Source organism: Eschrichtius robustus, chromosome 17, assembly GCF_028021215.1.
Source record: "Eschrichtius robustus isolate mEscRob2 chromosome 17, mEscRob2.pri, whole genome shotgun sequence".
In the NCBI taxonomy this organism is placed as follows: Eukaryota; Metazoa; Chordata; class Mammalia; order Artiodactyla; family Eschrichtiidae; genus Eschrichtius; species Eschrichtius robustus.
Window position 1 is genome coordinate 53,862,077 of NC_090840.1, and position 21,965 is coordinate 53,884,041.

General features: G+C 36.5%; 1 protein-coding gene across 40 annotated transcripts in view; it reads left to right on the plus strand.

Annotated features, from left to right (window-relative positions):
- The window catches only part of RIMS2 (regulating synaptic membrane exocytosis 2), a 607,795-nt gene that overhangs the window by 564,862 nt on the left and 20,968 nt on the right, over positions 1-21,965 (plus strand). Inside the window, exon 1 of one of the 40 annotated variants that reach the window (XM_068525935.1) lies at positions 17,324-17,802. The exons of 38 other annotated variants lie outside the window; for them this stretch is intronic. In XM_068525935.1, the coding sequence (XP_068382036.1) occupies positions 17,649-17,802 (154 nt within the window). In that variant the 5' untranslated portion in view covers positions 17,324-17,648. Of the gene's footprint in view, positions 1-17,323; positions 17,803-21,965 lie in introns of those variants that run through there. One more of the 40 variants, XM_068525936.1, reaches the window with a different exon arrangement.

The following is a 21,965-nucleotide window of genomic DNA, read 5'->3' on the forward strand; positions in this document are numbered from 1 at the left end:
CTCTGTAACCTTCAGATACTGTGACTCCAAAATTTATATTTTGGAGAAAGCAAGCTTTCTGCCAATAGTTTACTAAAATTATGAGCATTTAAGATTTCCGAGTTTACAAATATTATTGTGCATTATTTATACTGTATGATCATATAATTTTTAAAATCTTCATAGTGTTTTGTAATCAATGATAACGTTTTTCTCAAAAACATCTTAATGTCAAGACTGAATGTAAAAATAAATCAAACAAAGTGTGTTTTGAGCTATTACTACATATAAAATACTATGTTAGACATAGAGTAAGGACATGAGGGTGAAAGGAAATAAATTCAAATAAATAAAATATAACAGTGTTCCTCTTAAAGTTCAGTTGGGCATATTCACTCATTCATTAGCAAAAAACATTTATTGAATATATATTACATGGCACAAAAAGTTTCCTGTCATAGGTATCCAATAAGTACTTGAATGAATGAATGAATGAACATAATAATAACATAGCTTTTAATACTGTGTAGTAGAGACAGACTCCAGATACTGTGGAATCTCAGAGAAGGAGCATTTACTTCCTCAGGAGATTAGAACTTGTTCCCTGGAAGATACCTGAACATATAAGTAGAAAATGTCTAGGTAAAGAGAAAAGGAGGGAGGAAGGCATTCCAGGTATCCCACCTTCAAATACATGTGGGAGGTAAGTAGTAGCCTGGAAGGTACATGGCAACTCACACAATCCAGTATTGCTAGAGCTGGGAGTGAGAGGCAGGAAGAAGCAAGAGAGAAAGAAGGATAGTAGGCATGCCTTTTAGGCCAAGAGAAGGAAAACCACTGAAAAGTTTTTAAGCAAAGCAATGTGACATGGACTAACTTGCTATTTAAATCGATCATCTGGCTTCATGAAAACTAGATTGAAAAGTACTTGGATTAAAGATAGAGCAACAAATTAGGAGTCATATAACAGAAGTGAGAGATTGTGAGGCCTTGAACTTGGGATGAAGAAGAATCAGTTTCATAGATATTTAGAAGGTGTGAATTAGGACTTGATGATTGATTAGATATGGTTGGGGGCATGAAGAAAAGGGAGAAGTCAAAAATGACCCCAGTTTTCTGCCTGAGGGACTGAGTGAATGAATGGTACTGTCACCTGCTAAGAGAGGGAGTACAGAATTAGGAGCAAGTTTGGCAGAGGATGAGGCATTTGGGGATATTTTGAGGGGTTTATATCTCTAGAACTTTCAACTAAAGGTGTACAGTAGGCAGTTGAAAAAGAAAAGTTAAGTAATAATGCAGGTAAACTATGATAAGTACCCAAAGAGCAAATGAGATAAAGGGATTTCAGAGTAGGAAGGCATCACTATGGACCAGGGGATTCAGAGAGCTGGTGGAATGAAACTGAATCTTGAAGGACAGGCACTGTATATAAGCAGAGATGCAAGAGAGCATTCTGACCAGCACACATTCGTGTCTTTAACAGGCTCTGTATTTACAAGGCCGCTGGGACCTTGAATTCATAAGCCTAGGATTGGGAGGAAGGAAACTTGAACTGGATGGTGATGGAGATGCTGTAGAGCAGGACCCTCTTCCTTAGCACCCTGACTCACAGTCTAAAGTGTGCTGTAAAGAGAGATGTGATGAAACGGGACCCACTTGATAAAAGGAAGTGGGGAGGGGCGAGGTGACAAGAGAAACTGCCTAGAAATGGCAATATTCAGAGTCAGACTAGAAGCTCTATCAGAGATGCTGAGGGTCTAGAGGCTGAGGGTATGAGGAATCCAATAGGTTCCAGCTCCAGGGTAAAGGAAGAGTCAGGGTTGCACTCAGCTCTGGCACAGCAGACAGGAGGCTTTGGACAAGAAGACGAATTCCCCACCCTAATAATGGGCCCACATGAAAGAAAATAAGAAATGAGAAGCAAAAAGGTGTGTGTGGGGCAGTGAATAGAGTAGCAAAGTTTGATTAAAGCTGTATGTGTTTGAAAAGTAGGAGTGACATTGGAAAGTTCTTTTTTGTCGGAAGCCCTGAATTCCAAGATTGGTGGAATAGATTTTGTGCTATCAACTCGTTGAAGGTTTGTTTGTTATTTTTCTTAGAAAGAGACTTGATAATAAATCTATTCTATGAAAATGTACCTGGCACAAATGTCCAGAATGGATTAAAAGGGAGGGACTGGAGGCAGGAATGCCAATGAGTGGGTTGTGAAAGAATCCAGACACAAGTAAAGAAGTCTGGGGCCAGGGCATGGAGACTGGAAGCTGAAAAGAAGAAATATTTATTGTATCAATTTGTAAATCTGGGTTGGCACCAGCATCAATAGTTATTTTTATCTTAAAACTATGCCAATGTGCACTGAAACGAAGTTTTAATCCTAGCATAAGAATTGATTTTTGAAATAATTTCAAGAACATAATTAGATATATTTGCTTTGTCCGTGTGTGTGTGTCTGTGTGTGTGTGAATGACATAGGTTTAGGATCATAAATACATACTTAAATTTATGGGAATTTAAAATTGCTAGGTGGATCCGTGCATTCCAACACTAATTTAGTAACAACACTTCGGGTTTCTATAGTCTATATTCTTTCAGAACTATCACAAAATTTTCAAAATATTCACAAAATAAACTTTAACTCACTTCAGTTTGATATGTGTCATTAATGATGTCTAGGAGAAGGAGATGGTCATGAAAGCAAATGAACAATTTGAGGGGTATAAAGAATTCAACATCACAGGCTTAAATGATGATATTGGATTAAGACATTTTAGAAATACAAGATTTTACATTTCTATTATATTTAATTAATTAGGTAGAAAATGACACAGTTAATTTTTAATGTATTCAGTGTTTAAAAAATCAGCTTGGCTTCTAGTTCTGAACACTTCATATGATGAAAGTAAGAAACATATTGAAACATTTTGATTTGCTTCCTGATAAGTGGAGGTAATAAAAGGTGTGTTCAGGGTATCCATTTACTTTGCTGAATTGGGTAAGTTAGAACTGCATTCGGTAGAGCCTTTTAAATATCAAAAAAATGTAATTTGTAAGTAACGATTTGGAATGCTAATAAAGCAAAATCAATTTCAAGAGCCACATCCACGATAATAGTAGTCAGATGATTCATTCACATTCACCACAGAAGCTGCTATTTGCAGTTTTCATTTTAACCCTTTTCTTTAACAGAATAATGAAATAAGAATTTGCGTATGCCTGTTGGTAACGAACAGCTCCTTTATCAGAATTTATTTAGGTAAAATAGTGTCCTTAGGAGCAAATCAGTGAACTAGGCCCTGATCATGGTGGTAGGCTCTGGGAATGCAAATAATATCATCAATAAAGTACAATTTCTGCCCTTAAGAAACTTAGTCTTATACATATAAAAATGTAGTGAAAAGTGTGGGATTTTTTTGTCAAATGTGTTTTTTTAAGAGACTATGTAAATAATTTACCTTTTTTTAAACTGGAAGCATAATATCCACCATTGGCATAGAAACACCAGCTGTTAAAACAGCAAAAGTAATTAGAAAATACCATTTGATTTATGGAAATTCACTTTACAGCTAAACATTTATGATACAAAAAGACCTGGTTTATTGGGACATCAAAATTGTACAGGGTGTTTAAAAAAAAATAGATCTAAATATGCTAAGTAAACTTCTTAAATTTTTAGGAAAAAAAATGAAAGCTTTTGAAAGCACTGTAAAGATAAAGACTATAGGAGGCTTAATCTATCTCAAAGGATAGGCAGCTAGGGCTGCCATAATAAAATACTACTGACTGCATGGCTTAAACAACAGACATTTATTTTCTCACAGTTCAGGAGGCTGGAAGTCCTTTCTCCTTGACTTGTAGAGGGCACCCTCTTGCTGCCTATTCACATGGTCTTTTCTTGGTGCACACACATCCCTGGTGTCAATTTGTGTGCCCAGATTTCTTCTTATGAGAACACCAGTCATATTGGATTAGGTTTGAATGCTTCATACAGCTTCATTTTAACTTAATCACGTCTTTAAAGACCTTATCTCCAAATGCAATTACATGCTGACATACTAGGGGTTGGGACTTTGACATATGAATTTTGAGGGAACACAATTCAGCCATAACACCTATGATGTGGCATTATATATAAGAGATATGAATCACAATAAATTTTCTTCAATTTACTAGGACCAAGGATGGAATGAAATGTAAAGGGTTGTGTCTCTAAGACTTCCATGACCCTGGAGGTACAGGAGGTTAGGAAGCATCTTTCCAAATATTTAGAAGAGAAGTATAATTGATTGACTTCATGTAAAGTTGTACTTATAGACAGAAATTATACCAGTACATTCTCAAGACATTTTCAGATCTTAAAGTTATTGTCATTCTTCCCAATCCCCCAAATACAAAATGATTTATCAGGCCTAGAAACTACAAAAAAATTGTGGTAGTAACACACAATATAATTATACAGTTCGTTTACCAGAAACAAATTAATTTTGAGAATAGAAAGTTACATACAATTTTTAATACCACAAAATTTCATTATGTAGTGTATGTCTATTATTATATTCAAAAAAAGAATTATATTAGAAAAGATGTGTGAGAGGGTTTTTTTAAATAGTAAATTTCTTAAACTGTTATCATGTCTCATAAATATATTATGACCCAAATGCAGAAACCTATTTAAATGATCAGGTGGGCTCAGCACTTCCCTGATAGTCCAGTGGTTAAGACTCTGCACTCCCAATGCAGGGGGCACGGGTTCAATCCCTGGTCCGGGATCTAAGATACCATGCCACAAGGCATGGTCAAAAATAATAATAATAAAATAAATGATCAGATGGGCTCTAAGTTAAGAGAGCAACTTAGGACCATATAAAACCAATTGAATTTTCAACACAAGTTTTAAAAGTTATTTTTCATGCAACTAGAAACTATAATTTTAAAAATTACACTAAATGAAATGATTGAAAGAATTCATCCACTAGGAACTACTTCTGAAGCATTCAGTTCAAACTTTGCCTTTTTGCTTTGGTGATTTATGTAGAGAATGGCTATAGCTACTTCTCACTGAGTAAGGGAAGAGGCAAAACCAATAGTTTGAATATTTTAAATTGACACTTCCCACGTCTTCAAAGTTGTTCCACAGTCAATGTGGCAGGAGTAGTCGATGCAGCAAGACCCTCCACCTTCCACTCCACCCACATGAAAATGCTAGATAAAACATAGCAAAATCATTTGGGGACATAAATTTATCCTGAATCCATCTGGCCACTTGAATAAAATAAAATCTGTGAGCAGTTATTCACATATGGACTTACATTAAAATATAAATAAATGTACTGTACAGTATTCCACATTGTGGACCTGTTTATGTACGTATACAATGTTAGGGGGAAATTCTGAACTTCTGTAAATGCATGTGACACTTTAATAATCTTTGTGATGTTCACATCATAGTCATGAAGTAATGCAAACTACGTGATAAACTTATGTCCTGAAATTGGAATGAATCACCTTAAAGATGGCTGCTTTGTCAGGCTTGGTTTAATCAAGAACCTGTCTTGTCCAACGAAATGCTGTTAGGTTAATGTGTAATATTTGTGTGTGGTGTTCTCCCTCTGCCTCAAAGGAGTGTTTCACAGAGGCTGGTGTTAAATTTCTTATATAGTATTAATGAAATTTGAATATGTTAAAAATATATGCACAGATAATTCTTTAACATACAAATGCCTGCCTGAAAAGTGGGCCCCAACCCCTCAACCTCCACCTGTAGAACACCTCTAGAACACCTGACTTTTAAAAGAAATTATTTGGCCTTTGTTCATTTTTAGAGGACAGAGAAAAGCTGTAACAGAGCTGGTACTCAGGAGAACTGAGCTCAGAGAAAAATCTCAGGAGAGCCTTGTTTATGTGTGAGAAAATGTACCAGTTCTTCCCTAAATTTGCCTAGGTATTTTTAAAAATCACTTAGCATTGCCTGAAATTTCACCAATTAGTTAAGGATATTGTTTGAAAATGAAAATATGTCTGAAAGATGAATCCATTTCACCAGTTCATGTTAATCTTAAAACCGGTCTGAAGGTAGCTGTGCTTCGAGAGTAGAAGTCTTAATTGGAAGAGGAGAAATATGGAGCTGATGATTTGGAATTTCTGAGCTTCACGCTCACTGTTAAATGAGATCATTCTCACAACAACCTACAAGGTCATTACTATTATTATGTCCTATTTACAGATGAGAAAACTGAGGCACAGAGTGTTTAAGTAATTGCCCAAGGTCATATAGCTAGGAAGTGGAAGAGCTAGGATATCTATCCAAGCCTATCTAATTCCAGAGTTCACACAATTAACCACTGTGCAAATAGTTATGTAGATGGGATCAAATAATATAATAATATTATTAAATTATGAAATGTTAACTAATAATAATATACAATATTTGACAGCCTGTATCATGGTCCTGAGGTTCTGAGCCTACCACCACTGTTTTTCATCATAAGAATGCGATGCTTTCTCATCAGTAATAGCAGCTCACTGCATAAATGAGTCACAGGTTCTTCAGGGAAGCAGGTGTAAGTTTTAAAGCCCTCTTCCAGCGAGTGATTGTTGTGTTAAATAATCTCCAAGTTGAGATACAGCTATGAAGAATTCCTGGCCAGAGATACAGTACCTTTCATGAGACCTGGGAAAACATGTTTGGTAGGAATTGACTAACCTTTACATAGTTCTCTTTAAACTGAAATATGAGAAGCAAGGAGGAAAGGGTCTATTTAAAATTGCAGAATACTTTCTGTAGTGGATATCACTATGGCAAAACAAGAAAAACCACAATGGAGAAAGATACTCAGTGATTTTTAGAGTGAATAACAGAAACTGGACACCACACGGAAGTCTTAATGGGTAATAAGGAAAACCATTTAATATGAAGAAGTAAATATAATCTTAGAGGGAGGTCATGCTGTGTGTTTGTGTTTTATGTAATTGCAGTGATAGAAGGGTAGTAACATGATCCCATATATTTTTAAAAGATAATTCTGGCTGCTTTATGAATAATATCTTGAGGGTAAGAGTGAAAGTGGCTTGGAATAGGATTAGAGAAATGGATAGACATGAGATCTATTTTAGAAGTAGAATCAATAGAGTCTGATGATGATTGGATGAGAGAGGCATACAGTATGGGAAAATAAGGAATAAAAGAGGTTGTCCAAATTTCTGGTTTGAGCAACCATTTGGCTGATGATGTCATTTATTAAGAGAGAGAAGATAAGAAAAGAAGTAGATTTCTATGGGAAAGAAATCAAGAGTGTAGTTTGAGAGGTCTGTGAGATATTCTGGTGGTGATGTCAAATAGATGGTAATCAGCTCTGAAACTCAAATGAGAGGTCTGCACTCAATAATAAATTTGAGTGAATACAAATGGTTATTAAAACTGGAAATGGAACTGATCATATAGGGGGAAAGTATAATGAGAGAAGGTGGTCCAGGATGTGTTAAAGATGTTAAAGGTAGAAATTTGATAGAAGAGATGAAGTCAGCCACAAGGGTTGATGAAGAGATGCCAGAGAAATGGGAGAAAAACTCTAAGCATGTGATCCAATGGAAGTCAAGAGAAGATAATGCTTTCAGACCAGAGAGTGGTCAACTCTGTAGAATGCTGCTCAGGGAGCCAGTAAGATGAGGACTTGAAAGTCCCATTGGATGTGACAACATGGTGGTCATTTTGGACCTTCTAAAGAGCAGATTTATTTTCAATTTATTATATTTTTGTTGGTTTATTCTTTCTGAGTCATTTTGTGCCTCTACAATTTAATGCCTCTCTGAGTGTGTGTGTAATAACCAAAGGAATTTATCTTCAGATTTCCCCTTTAGTTCTATTTTCCTGTTGAATACTGTGCTTTTCCAAACTTGTATTTTAGAAATGTTAGTCCTATAATTTTTAAAATTAATGTCTCATGATCTTGAAAGTGTGGCATTATTATAATCAAAACAAGAATACTTAAGCTGTCTTTGTTTTGCTTTGGTGCTCATATTTTAAATGCTTTTGAGCTGCATACACGTTCCAAATACATGCTAGTGCATCATTATCTCTTTATTTTTAATTACATAGCATTACTTGATCTGTTTCCTTAGCTTTTCTATATTTATCAGTTGAAATAATAATAAATGAGTAAAAGTAATAGATTTAATCGATGGTCAGTTAATTAGTAAATGATACAGTTTACTACTTCTACTGCTTAACACTGTACATGGACATGGTGGCATTCAGTAAATATTTGTTTAATATTGTTCAATAACAAATGTTTGAATGGTCAATTAGTTCTACTAGGCTAACAATCAGTTGTCTTTGTTAAACACTTTCAGTAGATTACCTTTTGATAGGAATATATTCATTGACCCTTTACATATATTTTTTGTGAACAATTTTTCAATGTGCAGAAATGTAAAAAAGGTTTAAACCCATAGTTTAACTGTCTAGGCTTCATCAGATCCTATCACTAATGGATGTGTAACCTTTTATCTTCCTTATACTTTAGCACATAAGAAATGAGGACTAGCACGGACAGGTTACATAGAGATGTTTTAGACATGAATGTATAGATTTTGAAAAAATACTTGAGAGAAAGTCATTGTATAAAACAAAAGTATTATGCATTAGACTGACATAATATCTAAAAACATGGGAAAAACTAAACCACGGGAAATAAATGTCAGAAGCTGAGCATTTGGAACTGTATATGGAGTTTTCAGTAGACCAAAGTTATTGTTTTATGTTTCTTGGACTGTCCCTTAAAATTGGAATAAATTATTTTCAATTGTAGTAGAAGATGTTAGTAAGCTCAAGGAGTATGTAAGGGCTTGCTCCCTCTAGAATGACTCTGAAAGAATGAATTCTAATAGGTGTTTAACGTGAAACATTAAAATTCTAAGCAGTGGTCCACAAATGGAAGACAAACAATGAATTGGAGGCCAGTACAAATAAGAAATTTACAGGAAAAGTTTTTATAGAGATTCTTAGAATATTGTTGACACAACTGTCAATAATTGTTTCGTTGGCATTATTTTTTTTAAACCGGCACACTCACAGAACATTATAGAAAATATAATTTGGAGAATTTTTCTTATAGTTATTGTGATCATTATAGTGAGAAATACATGTTGATAATAGATTCTCATAGAGTTATTTTGTCTCCAGTGCTGTTTTACATTTTTCTTAATGGACTCCACTATGGAAAAAAACTGTGATCTTTCTCACAAAAAACTTGTATTAAAAGGAGTACTGTAATGTATGGACGCAAAGAGGAACTTCAGTTATAGGGGGACATTTCCATCCCATCATCTATGTCAAAAGTTCATCCACAGAGTGGTGTAAGCAAAGGAGACATGGTGGTTTGGTAAATCTGGGGTAATCACGGGATCCGAGTAATAATGAACAAGGTTGAGAGTAAAGTTGGGATAAGACCGTGGATGGAGGTGGGACTCAGAGCTAAGAGTAAGGAGATGAGTGGAGCTCTAGTTCTGCAAGGATGGAGGCAAACTGTGTCTTACAAGGTTGACAGGGGGCTTGTTCACTCACGCTATGACTTCTCATTGACTCCCGAACGCTAGGGCTCTCTGACAAGCACCTTCTAAGTGGCTGTAGAAATCAGAAAACGTACCCTTTGTCAGCTGATCTTAGCCTATAATCTGAAGTTGAGAATAAAAATGAATCATTTTAATAAATGAAATTAGCAATAGAACCAAAAATGTTATATTGGTTTAAAATTGCAGTCACCTTGAATTGTGATAAAATATGTAACAATTACATTTTTTAAGATCACTGTTCTTGAAAAGTGTCTTTCAGTGTTTATTCAGTTGCAATACAAGATTTATTAAGATATAAAGTTTGTATTTTTGCCTCACCCAGAGAACCCCTAAAATGCTGCCTTCATAGTGTGAAATACACTATTATTTGAAATGAAATTAATAGTTTATAACAGTGAGTTGTGAAGCAATGACTTTCTTCACATGTTAGATCAAATGCCAGATAATCACAAAAAAATAAGTAACAGAACAGAAAATAAAGGAACTCAGAAATTCTACACCACAGTTTTTCTCTGTCCAAATGCTGATAAATGGTGGCTACACTACAAATAAACATTTCTGGAAAAGCTTTTTGAATGGTGTGGCCAAATTTAAGTATATATATATATATATATACAGTTGCATATTTAGTTATTTTTTAGGCTGTGAATCGAGACTTTTGGCTCCTCTCTAAATGTCTTTTCCCAGTTTGGTGTCAAGTATGGGAAAGGAGTTTGGGATTTGAAACACTACTCTGTTAGGCTGAGTTGCAGAAGGAGTTGCCAAGCAGAAGAATCCAAGTTATAAAGCAGTAGTCAGGAAGAAGCATTACAGAATATTCCCATAACTAGAACACATACTGATTTGCCTTTTTATAATTACTTGCGATTCTTAGAGATTTTTTCTGTGACACCACAGATTTACCTCTTACTGAGACTGTTTTCTCTGGGAAATAAACCTCTGTCTTCTTAGACCTGAGCTTCTCATCTTATTGTGGGAGTATAAATAAAGCATATTAGATGGAACCATTTTGAATTGAATTTTCAGAGGGAAACATGTTTAATCTGTGTTGCTGTTTCCTATTATGAAGTTTCATATCAACACGACAGATGAACTGTTACTTTAAAGGCATCTTTAACACAGAGTACCTTAAGTGGGTGTCAGCTGATAATGAGTTGCTTAGTTTGGTTCCTAAGTTGGCCACTTTGCACACAATCTTAACTGTTTACCAAAGGTACTGAGCTCTGAATAGAACTTCCTTCAGGCAGCAATTCACTTATGCCCAATCTAGGTGATGTTTGACCTGGATCTGTACACCATGAATGTTTTTCCTGGGCTTTTTATTTTTGCAATATACTATTTAAAATCCTGCAATTTTTAACGCTTTGAGAGAATCCTCATTCTTTTTTACTGCCTTTGATTTTTAACAACTTTAAATAACTTTGTTATAAATGTTATGCCTTGATATATAATGAAAAATAATTAAGGTGCCTGCAATTTAAAAGTCAACCGGACAATTAAGCCAAATTTCTGTGAAAAATGTTAAGTTTTCTATTTTTATATCAGCATGGTATCAAGCAGTTTAAACAGTGTATAACCATTTATATACAACAAACGTATGATTCAGTTAAACTAAATGGTAATCAGAAGTCTTTTATGCTATGTATGTTGAAGTGAATACATGACGCTTTAGCCAGTAAAGAAAAAGAAGGAACAGTAACAAGTAGGAATTAGACTTAATTGTAATTAAGAGAATCCCTCTATTTTCCATGCATACCTAATATTATTCTCATCACACTGTGGTGTAAGGAATAAATGAGTAATGAGTAAATGAATAGTGGATGAATAAATTAATAACGAATGAATAAAGCAGTTTAAGTGAACACACTTTTTATAAATATTGTATAGTTACTGGCATTGGTACCTGAAATGTATATCTAATTTTTAAACCTTGCTGTGTATTTGGGCAGAATGTTTACACTCACAAAATTGATGCTATTGATCTCATAACGATATGAGAAGTTGCTAGGTGATGTTCATCTAGAATCCCAAGGCATTTATAATAGAAGAAATGTTTCTTCTTTTCTCTCAAATGTTTGAGAATGTTACTATGAAGACTGTGTAAATTCATCACAAAGCCAGAGCACTGACTGGAAGAGTGGAAGAGAATATTGGAGCAGGAAGTTTCTCAAACTTGGAAACCATCCTTGCCATGACCACTGCCCTAAAGGGCTCTGTGTGTATATATATGGACTCTGAGAGTTGGGTTTTTTAATTTAATTTTTATTTTATATTGGAGCCTAGTTGATTTACAATGTTGTGTTAGTTTCAGGTGTACAGCAAAGTGATTCAGTTATGCATATACACATATCTATTCTTTTCAGATTCTTGTCCCATATAGGTTATTTCAGAGTATTGAGTAGAGTTCGCTGAGCTATACAGTAGGTCCATGTTGACTATCTATTTTATATAATAGTATGTATATGTTAATCCTAACCTCCTAATTTATCCCTCCCCCACCTTTCCCCTTTGGTAACACTGAATTTGTTTTCTAAGTCCATGAGTCTGTTTCTGTTTTGTAAATAAGTTCATTCGTATCACTTTTTAGATTCCACATATAACTGATATCATATGATATTTGTCTTTCTCTGTCTGACTTACTTCACTTAGTATGATAATCTCTAGGTCCATCCATGCTGCTGCAAATGGCATTTTTCATTCTTTTTTATGGCTGAGTAATATTCCGTTGTGTATATGTACCACATCTATCCATTCCTCTGTCGCTGGACATTTAGGTTGCTCCCATGTCTTGGCTATTGTAAATAGTGCTGCAATGAACATTGGGGTGCATATATCTTTTCGAATTATGGTTTTCTCCAAATATATGCTCAGGAGTGGGATTGCTGGGTCATATGGTAGCTCTATTTTTAGTTTTTTAAGGAACCTCCAGACTGTTCTCCATAGTGGCTGCACCAATTTACATTCCCACCAACAGTGTTGGAGGGTTCCCTTTCTCCACACCCTCTCCAGCATTTATTACTTGTAGACTTTTTGACGATGGCCATTCTGACTGGTGTGAGGTGGTGATACCTCACTGTGGTTTTGATTTGCATTTCTCTAATACTTAGCAATGTTGATCATCTTTTCATGTGCTTTTTGGCCATCTGTATGTCTTCTTTAGAGAAGCGTCTATTTAGATCTAATGCCCATGTTTTGATTGCATTGTTTGGTTTTTTGATATTGAACTGCATGAGCTGTTTGTATGTTTTGGAGATTAATCCCTTGTTGGTCACATTGTTTGCAAGTATTTTGAGAGTTGGTTTTGAATAAAACAAACCAAAATATATCCACAAATATTTCTATTTAGTATAGAATTATTTGCTGTAGAGCGGAATAGTCCAAAGTGGCAAAGGTAATTGACATCAATTGTGAAGACTGAGGTAGAGATGAATTCCTATATTATCAAGAGCAAATGTGTATCGAGAAGAAAGAGGTTAATTCAGTCTGCAGTGTGGCTTTATAGCCTATCCTGAGCAATTCCTATCTCTTTTAGCAACCAGCCATTTCTGGGTTGACTGGATACACTAAATAGTGACGACAGAGTAGCAATAAGAGTCCTTTTTCTATCTCTTTTTAGCATATCCACTTCTAGGCCTTATTACTTGTTTGTTCCAATACCTCCCAAAAGGACTTACTTCGTCTTTCCTTCTCTTCATTAGTAGTAGTTTGCATTCTCATCATCATCACCTACATCATTTCTAGCATAGAAAAGGGCAAGGCTGCCAAAGGCATAAGTATGTTCCCAGCTGAACTAAGCCATGGTCTAGACACTACGTAACTACTTCACAAAATAACCTTTTTATGCATTCACATCAGTGACCAAGCCTCTATTTCAGGAATAAACTAATTTAACAAACTTTAAAATTTTAGTGATTTATTTTGGCGAGGAAACTATTATAAAAACTGATACATAAATGACAAGTAACTTTCTAGCCCTGTTAAGAATTGATGAACTGAAATACATATATGGCTATGTAATATTAATATGTTTTGATTAAATGGGCAAATATGGATTTAACATTGGTATATAGTTAGAATAAACATTATGGCTTTTAAATATATTTTTTCAATATTTATTTTATTTTGAACCAAATAATTTACTACATAGTTCATATTATATCTATCGTCTATGTTTTGCATGTGTTTCATCTGTGCTTATGTATATGGTATGAGACACCTGTGATACAGTGTATAGGGCACTGAACCTGAAATCAGAAAATCAGTGGCTCTGCCACTTTCTAATTAAACAAGTCATTTAATATTATTGAGTGTTTATTAGCTCATCTATAAAGAAGAAATAATGATGACACTATCAGGATTGATGTAAGAATTAAGTGGCATAATTGGTGTGATATGTTTCATATTCATCAAATAGAATGCTATGATTTCTTATGCAAGTTGTATCAATCTATATATCTTTTCTTCAAAAATATGATTTTCTTATACAGTAGTGGAATCTTTTTTCAAGGCCAGAATTTGCATTTAGAAAACAATTAGTATGTATATTTGTGAGTCACTTTTTCTCTGATTATTTTGGATGAGTAAGAAAGTTATAAATATATTATAAATAATTTGAATACTAGACTATAATTGTTCTGGAATTACACTTAGTTTTATATAATGAAACTATATAGTGGCCCATCATTTGAAAACTACATCCAAAGCCGTTTGAATGTACTTTCTGGTATGGAGGAGATGACATTTCCTATCTTTTATCAGTAGTTTCTTTTTATATAAATTTTTAAATTCCTTTAGGGTTGGTAGTTCATATATCAGGATGGGATAAGGAATAGTAAATCAACTTTTAAAATATATGTAAACCAGAAATATTATTTATATAATATTTATTATATAGGAAAACAATTGAGCATAGGACAAAAAAAAAGTGGAATTGTAAGTTTTCTCAGTAAGTTCAGTATATTCCACAAGTTATCGTTCAAGACTAGAAGTCTCTTGGCCATTATTGTGGTTTGTCTCTCTGATACCTGTGTGCCAATAGTCTTCTTTTTCTTTGAAGCTTTCTTCCCTGAAATAAGGTGATTTTCTTCTTTCTTCTTTAGTACTTCCTGTTTCTCCTTGTGTCATTCTTTTATCACTTATCTATATCTCTCAAATCCCAACTATAGGAAAAAATATCAAAAAGCTTCCCAGGACAACTTTGTTCTGAAACTGCAAGAGAGAAGTGATGCTCATGAAGAAACAGATGCATCTGGGCTATTCCAGACTAACCTCTTCTTGGTGCATAAAGTCAGGTTATTAACATAGAGAAGGCAGGGCCCAAGCAACTTGAGTGTGACCACTGATTGAGTTCTTAGATTCCCTATCCCCACGCAGTCACTAGTAGAAACCCAAGATAATTCCCTTCCTAAGTGACTTTCAACTATCATTATGATGTCCCTGGGTGCCAAAATAAAACTTTTCCACCCTTGGCCAATTTATTTTCCTAGGATTTTCCTACTTAGTCCCTCTTCCTTGAAACGTTTCTCTTGATCACAACTTAGTACACACATGTGAACACACACAAACACACAGGGGTGCATACACATTCATGAAACAGTACTGCAATTGATACAATAACTACATGGGCTACACTCTAATATTTTATTTCATTTTATTTTTTAGAATGCTGATCATTCTAATGATAAGTTATTTTCGTGACTCACTAAAAATTTGTGACCCACAGTTATAAAAAATACATTAGGTGACTTACAATAGTCCTTTCAGTTTCCAAAATTCTATGATTCTCTTTATTCTTATAATGAAAGTTTCATTTAATAAAAACATTTCTATTCTCTGAATAAAAGCAATATGGTATGAAAAAATACTCAGAGTTCCTGGTTTTATCAGTGTCTATTGAAATGCTGGTATTTTAGGAAGGTGAATAATGAATAGGAAATTGAACTAAGAGAGAGTTGTAGGAATATTAATGAGAAACGACAAAAGCCTATCAGAAAAACAGAAGCAAGAAACCTGGATGATCCTAAGTCTAAGCAACCAAAAGTTGTTATTATGTAAGAGCACTCTTATTTGAAAGTTGCCTAATTTTTAGAAAGATTTGGGAGGATTATTACTTGAGTGCGTTGTTTTGTACTTTCTAAATTGTGATGTGCTATGGCCAAAGCTGTTAACATACCTAGAAGGCCCTGTGTGATCTGTCCCCTTCTCTGCCTCTTATTCTCTCTGACCTCCTTTCCTTCCTACTCACTCCACTCCAGCTACCCTGGCCTCTTTGCTGTTCCATGGACACACCAGGACATCATATCTTAGGGCCTTTGCACTGCAGGCTCTCTTTGCCTCAAACTAACTCTCTTCCTCACATATCCGAATGGCTTACCTCCTCAACTTCTTCATCCATCTATTCAGATGTTGCCTTGTCAATGATACCTACCCTGACAGCTCTTTTTTAAATTGCAGACTGTCCCATACCCCTTAACTTTATTTTTTGCCATTTTCATTTATCTCCTTTTTAACGCTATATAATTTACTGATTTACTGTGTCTTTCTCCCCCTACTAGAATATAAGTTCCATGAGAGCAGAGATTTTTATCTGCTTTGATCACTGTATGTCCTAGGTGTTTACAAAGGTACCTGACATACACTGGGAGCTCAATTACTATTAATTGAATGAGTATTTGTATTTCCCAGTACATCAAGCAAAGAACTTGTTCATATATAGTACTCAGGAAATATTTATTGTATAAAAGAACCATTTTAGATTGTATAATTTACATTTTACAAAACACTTTTGAAATCCCCTAAAACACACAGCCAACAATCAAGCTATGACATGGTTAGGCCCGGAATCATTGTGCCCTACCTTCCCACCTGCCTAGATAGGGAAATTGAGAGGTGTAGTGACTTGTCTAAAGTTACAAAAAGTAGGACAGTCTTCTGACTTATGCTAAAATGAAATTACGGTTGCTTTATGTTCTGGGATAGAGATTTGCAGTTTGCAGAATGTGATGTTATTTCACTTATAAACTGTTTTGTTTCTGGTATGTCTGTGTTGCTTCCAAATTTATGTTAAGAGGATGTTACCTGTTATTTAGATACTAAAGCCTTACAGAGTTCATTGTCATTCTTAGCAACAATAGGTAGCAGATTATCTAATTTGGAGGGGAAAAAAGCATTAAAGATTCCCAAAATTAAAGCAAAATTGATAAACATCACAGTACTTTTTTAGTGTTGGTTCTTTTTCAGGCTCTTGATTTTTTTTTTTTTTTAACCTTTTTTACCTTCCGTTGACTTTTTAATCTTTTTAAGAAAGAAGGTAAACGAGAAAGCTTTGATTCTAGGCTTTCATGGGACCTGTTGAAAATTGGGGAGCCTTTGTTTTATGATTTGGAGAAAATTTCAGTATTTCCTATCTACGCTTGAGGAACGTTAACCAATTTTAAGTGAGACTGGGGAAAGTGACTACCAAAATCTGCCTGAGATAGTTCCCAGCTGCGATGCCTAACGTCTTGCGTCTAATTAGCGACCGTTCCCTGGTGTTAAAGGGAAGAAACGGAAGCAGCAGGAGCTCCTCGGGGCTCAGAGTTGCCCCGAAGCCGAGGAGCGCGCTCCGGAGCTGCCAGCCCGCCGACGTGCCGCCGCCGCCGCCGCCGCCGCCGCCGCCGCCGCCGCCGCCGCCGCCGCCGCCGCCGCCGCCGCCGCCGCCGCCGCCGCCGCCGCCGCCGCCGCCTCCCCCCCTCCGGCTGCTGATTGGCGGAGACCTCAGCATCAGCAGCATCTCCCTGCGAGGGGAGGGCGGCAGGACCGACTCGCCGCCGCAGCCTCCGGGCACCTCAGCTCCCTCCTGGCGAGACCTCGGACTTTCACAGCGAGCAGCCGCGTCCCCGCTCGCCACCGCCTGGGTCCCCACCTCGTACCCCTCCCCAAAGGAGTGGAGGCCCCGGCAGCCAGGAAGGCCACGTCTGGTCCGGACCGGGTCAGGGAGGCAGGGGCCAGTACCCCAGGGTCCCGCGGCAGCATCCCGGCCCCCGAAGCGCTGCGGTCGCCGCGCCCCAGCCGCCAAGACGCCTCGTATCTTGTACCGCGGGAAAAGCGGGTCTTCGTCCAAGATGGGCCGGCAGGGCTTGGGGGGCGCCGGCGCCGCGGGGCGCTCCATGCAGCGCTCGCAGAGTCGGAGCAGCCTCTCCGCCTCCTTCGAGGCGCTGGCCGGCTACTTCCCCTGCATGAACTCGCTGGAAGAGGAAGAAGGAGGTGAGCCTGCAGGTAGTGTGTCTGTCTGCGTACACCTCGCATCTCGGAAGGTCGGTGGTTGGAGGGCTGACAGGGTTGGAGAACTCCAAGTAGCAGTGTCCCTACCCCCTCCTCTCTGGGGGACTGTGGAGCGGGAGACCCCCAGAGCGCCAGCTGGGCCGAGGAGAAGTTCTGTTGATCGGTTATTTGGGGAGCTCCACAGGCGCTGACTTGGGAAGAGGCTTTCCTAATGAAGTTGAGTTAAACAGTGCTTGGCACTTGGAGTAGGATGGAGACGGGTGGGAGGCAAGGCGGCCCTGCTGGGTGCACCCAACTCTGTTTTGTTTTCGTTTACTCCCGCAGTCTTGGTATTAGCATTTGATTTCGAGGACAGAAATAATCAAAATTTAACGGGAAAAGCAGCAGCAAAACTTTGAAACAGGAATCCCAGCCTGTGAACACTCAAGCTCCGAATGAGGGGAAAGGGTGATACAACGGACAGGTCAAAGGTTGATGGTACTAAAGGAGGCTGGTTTGTGCTGTGGGCCTTTGGAACTTCGCTGGCAGGCACAACACGATGAATCTCACCATTGGTTGTTTGTCTCTGGTGTTTGAGTGACGTCATTATAATTAAGCTAATGAGCAAAACAGCAAAGGGGACTCAGACTTTTCACCAAGAGACTGCAAGTCCTTCATAAAGTTTTCAATAATACAACATACGTTTTCTTTGTGAAGAACTTTCCTGTAAGATTTAACAACCGATACTAAAAACATAATTTGTAAATCAAAGTAAGAATTGACTGCTAAATAATAGCATCCCAACATTTGAAATGCTGTTTATTAATTTATTGATAAGCTAGTTGCAAACTGTGTTCATCTTTGCACGCACGTATATCCAGAGTGGGTTGGTCATCATCATGTTACCTCTATTATTGTATATATCATTGTATAGAATAGGATTTATTTTGCTTTTATTCTGTGACAATCAATGAGCTCTTACTAGGAAATCTGTAGTGACCCCTGATTTAGAAGAAACTAACTACCTGCTCTGAGAACAGGTAGAAATATTTTTTTTTCCCCTATTTTTCCCAGTGGAGGGCAGGGAGGAGGAAGATGGCTGATTAATAATATGTCTGAAAAGTGTTCTTTAAGATAATTCACTAGTTAGAGCTATCCAGCTTTCTTCTAGCTTACTGTTGCAATATCAGTTTGCACTAGATCAGTACAGGTTTAATGGTAGGGTACTTCTCTATATAAATGTGACTTCTAATTTTCATACTAATCTTTTGCTGTTCTTGTTGGTACATTTACATTTTACTCGCTTTCTACTATTAAGTGTTTAACATTTCAGGAAATGTAAGCAAGTCAAGATATTCGAAAATCAAATTGGGTAAATGAATGATCATAATTGTAGCTAAAACTTTCAGTATCAGCTATTATCTAGGCACTATTCTAAGAACCTGACATGCACTTACTCTTTTAGGCCCATAACAACCTTATGAGGCAGTGCTTTTATTTTGTTTATTTTTTTTATTTTTTTTTTTTTTGAGGCAGTGCTTTTATTATCTCCAGTTAACAAAGGAGGAAACTGAGGCAGAGAAATTCAGAAACATGCTCAAGGTCCCCCAGATAGTAGGTAATAGAGTTAGCATATGAACCCAGGCAGTCAACAACACAATCTGTGCACCCAACCCAAGCTATATTAGTTTATTATTTGCATATACTTGGCCACAATCACATACCTAGTAAGTGGTGAAACTAGAACTCAAAGCCAGGTGTGCCTAAAAATACATATTTAGATAAAACACATTATTATACACTCATTTCTCAACTGTTAATTTTTACACCAAGTCTTCAGCCTTGACTTTGCTTCAGTTGAACTATCATCATTCTTTCTTAAGTTGTAGCTAGAATTAATTGGATTTACAAAATACCACCCTAAAAGCCTTTTTTGAGACAAGAAAAACTTATGTAAATGTGAAATTTTTTCAAAATTTAAAGTACATTGACTTAACCTTGGCTCATACAGACTAATCCCAAAGGAAATTCCTACATCTACACATAGGAAATTGGAACAGATTTCTGTCCTATAATATGGTTTCTTGAGTCGCCAAGACAAAATGAAGCCAAAGTAAGTAACTAGAGAGGAGGCATTCCCCATAAAATAGAAGTCTTTCCACTGGGGTGTAGTCATTTTACAGCCAAGAGAAGAAATCGTAACTTTCTTCTTTGATTTTGCTATACTCCTACCACCCTTGAAAGTCCTGAGATTTTTGAGGGTATTTCAACATACCCTGCAGAGTTATAAAAGTTAGAAATCACTGGCCTGGAGCAGTGCTTCTCTGCAATTATTTTCTCTTGAGACACCCACAAAGGACACATAAAGTTCATGTGGATAACATACTCTCATAAGCTTACTCAGGACTATGTTATCATAGTCACAACTGTGAAACCCATTCTAATTTATAAAGAAAAAACATCACAACAGATGATTTTCACACTGGTTGAGAACAGCTTTTCTAAAGAGAGCAGTGGTCTACCAACTAGTGTGATCTGACTGAAGTAACTGATCAGTAGTCTATCTCATTTTACAGCTTCTCTCTCTCTCTCTCTCTCACACTCTCTCTCTCTCTCTTTTTTTTTGTCTTTTCAGATATAGTGCAATAGCTAACCAATCTCAAATGTACTCTGCCTTCCAGTTCCATATTCTCATTTTATTCTTGGACAGCACATCCAGGAATTACCATTCTACACAAGAAGTGCTGAGAAATTTATTGAGAGACCATATTCTTTTCACTCATTCATTCATTTAGAAATATTTATTGAGGCTCTGAGATGTGTTAGTCGCTATGCTAGTCCCTGAATTAGCTGAATATGCTCCCTACCTTCTTAGAGCTCACAGTCTAATGGAGATAGATATTAATAGGAATAACTAGGTAATTAAAACTGTGACAGGGCTTAGGAGGGTGAAGTACAGAGTGCAGTGAGAGATGATACGAAAACCTAATTGAGGAGTTAGAGAAGGGTAGGTACCCTGAGACGGTGAGGGTTAAACAGTGATAGCTCTCATTGCCTCCTGCACACCTTTGAAAGCAATTTGCCCAGAGTCCACAGCCAGTAAGTGGGGGAGCTGAGATCAAAACCCATAATCTGGCTCTGAAGTTTAAAATCCCAACTACTCTGTGTACTGTTTCTTCGTTATTGTACTGCATTTTCTTGTAATATGCTGTGTTTTGAAAATCAAGTACAATGATAATGGTTACCATTTATTGAGCACCTTCTCTGTGCCGTATACCTTTGATTTCATGATGATTCTTCAAGGAGATTATCATTTTCATTTTATATATGCAAAAACTGAGATTTAGAGAAATTAAACAACTTGGCCACAGATTATAATCTCAGTGGGGCTGACTTAAGTGAGGAGGAAAGGGACATTCGTATAAGCAAAATAAGTTAAGATTGTTGACTGGTCTTTGTAGCATCTCTTTTGTTTGCTTGCAGTTCTTTTTTATTTTACTTTACTTTTTGTTCTTTGTCTCGGGTTATATTCCAGATAACTGTTCTCCAAATCTCTGGGTAATTTTTTTTTTCAAGTAAAAGTAAGGATAATAGCACCTACGTGTTCTTTAACTGTTTATAAATTATGTTTATTTATCATTGAGCCCTCTGAGATAAGTATTAGCTTCACTATATAAACTACTTGGCCCCAACATTGAATCCACCTCCCTAATATAGAATATTACTGTATTTAGAATTTTTAAACATTACAGCTAATTCTAAGAGAGAAGGAACCAGTGAAATGGTTACCATTCCTAGCAGGAGAAGCAAGCCTCCCACCCATAGATCCAAGAGCAAATGGTATGGTCATATAATGTAGGGAAATTGCACATATCCTAATATTTGTAGATCTGGTTTCTCAAGCTATCTTAAAGTGACTTGTGTTTCTGGGCTAGTGATTCTTGTTCAGTAATGTACATATAATATGTGATGAATTTGATTTGCTTGATTTTACGGCCTTCCTTCTTTGTTTAAAATATGGCTTGGCAATTATACAGAAGAAGAGATCCTATCATCTTAAGGTTATTTAACTGAATAAATTAACTTATTTAATTTCTTTTACATGCCGCTATCTTGAAAATTAAGTTACAGGAAAATCATCTAAGAAACAAGAATTGTTTAAAAATCACCAGAAAAAC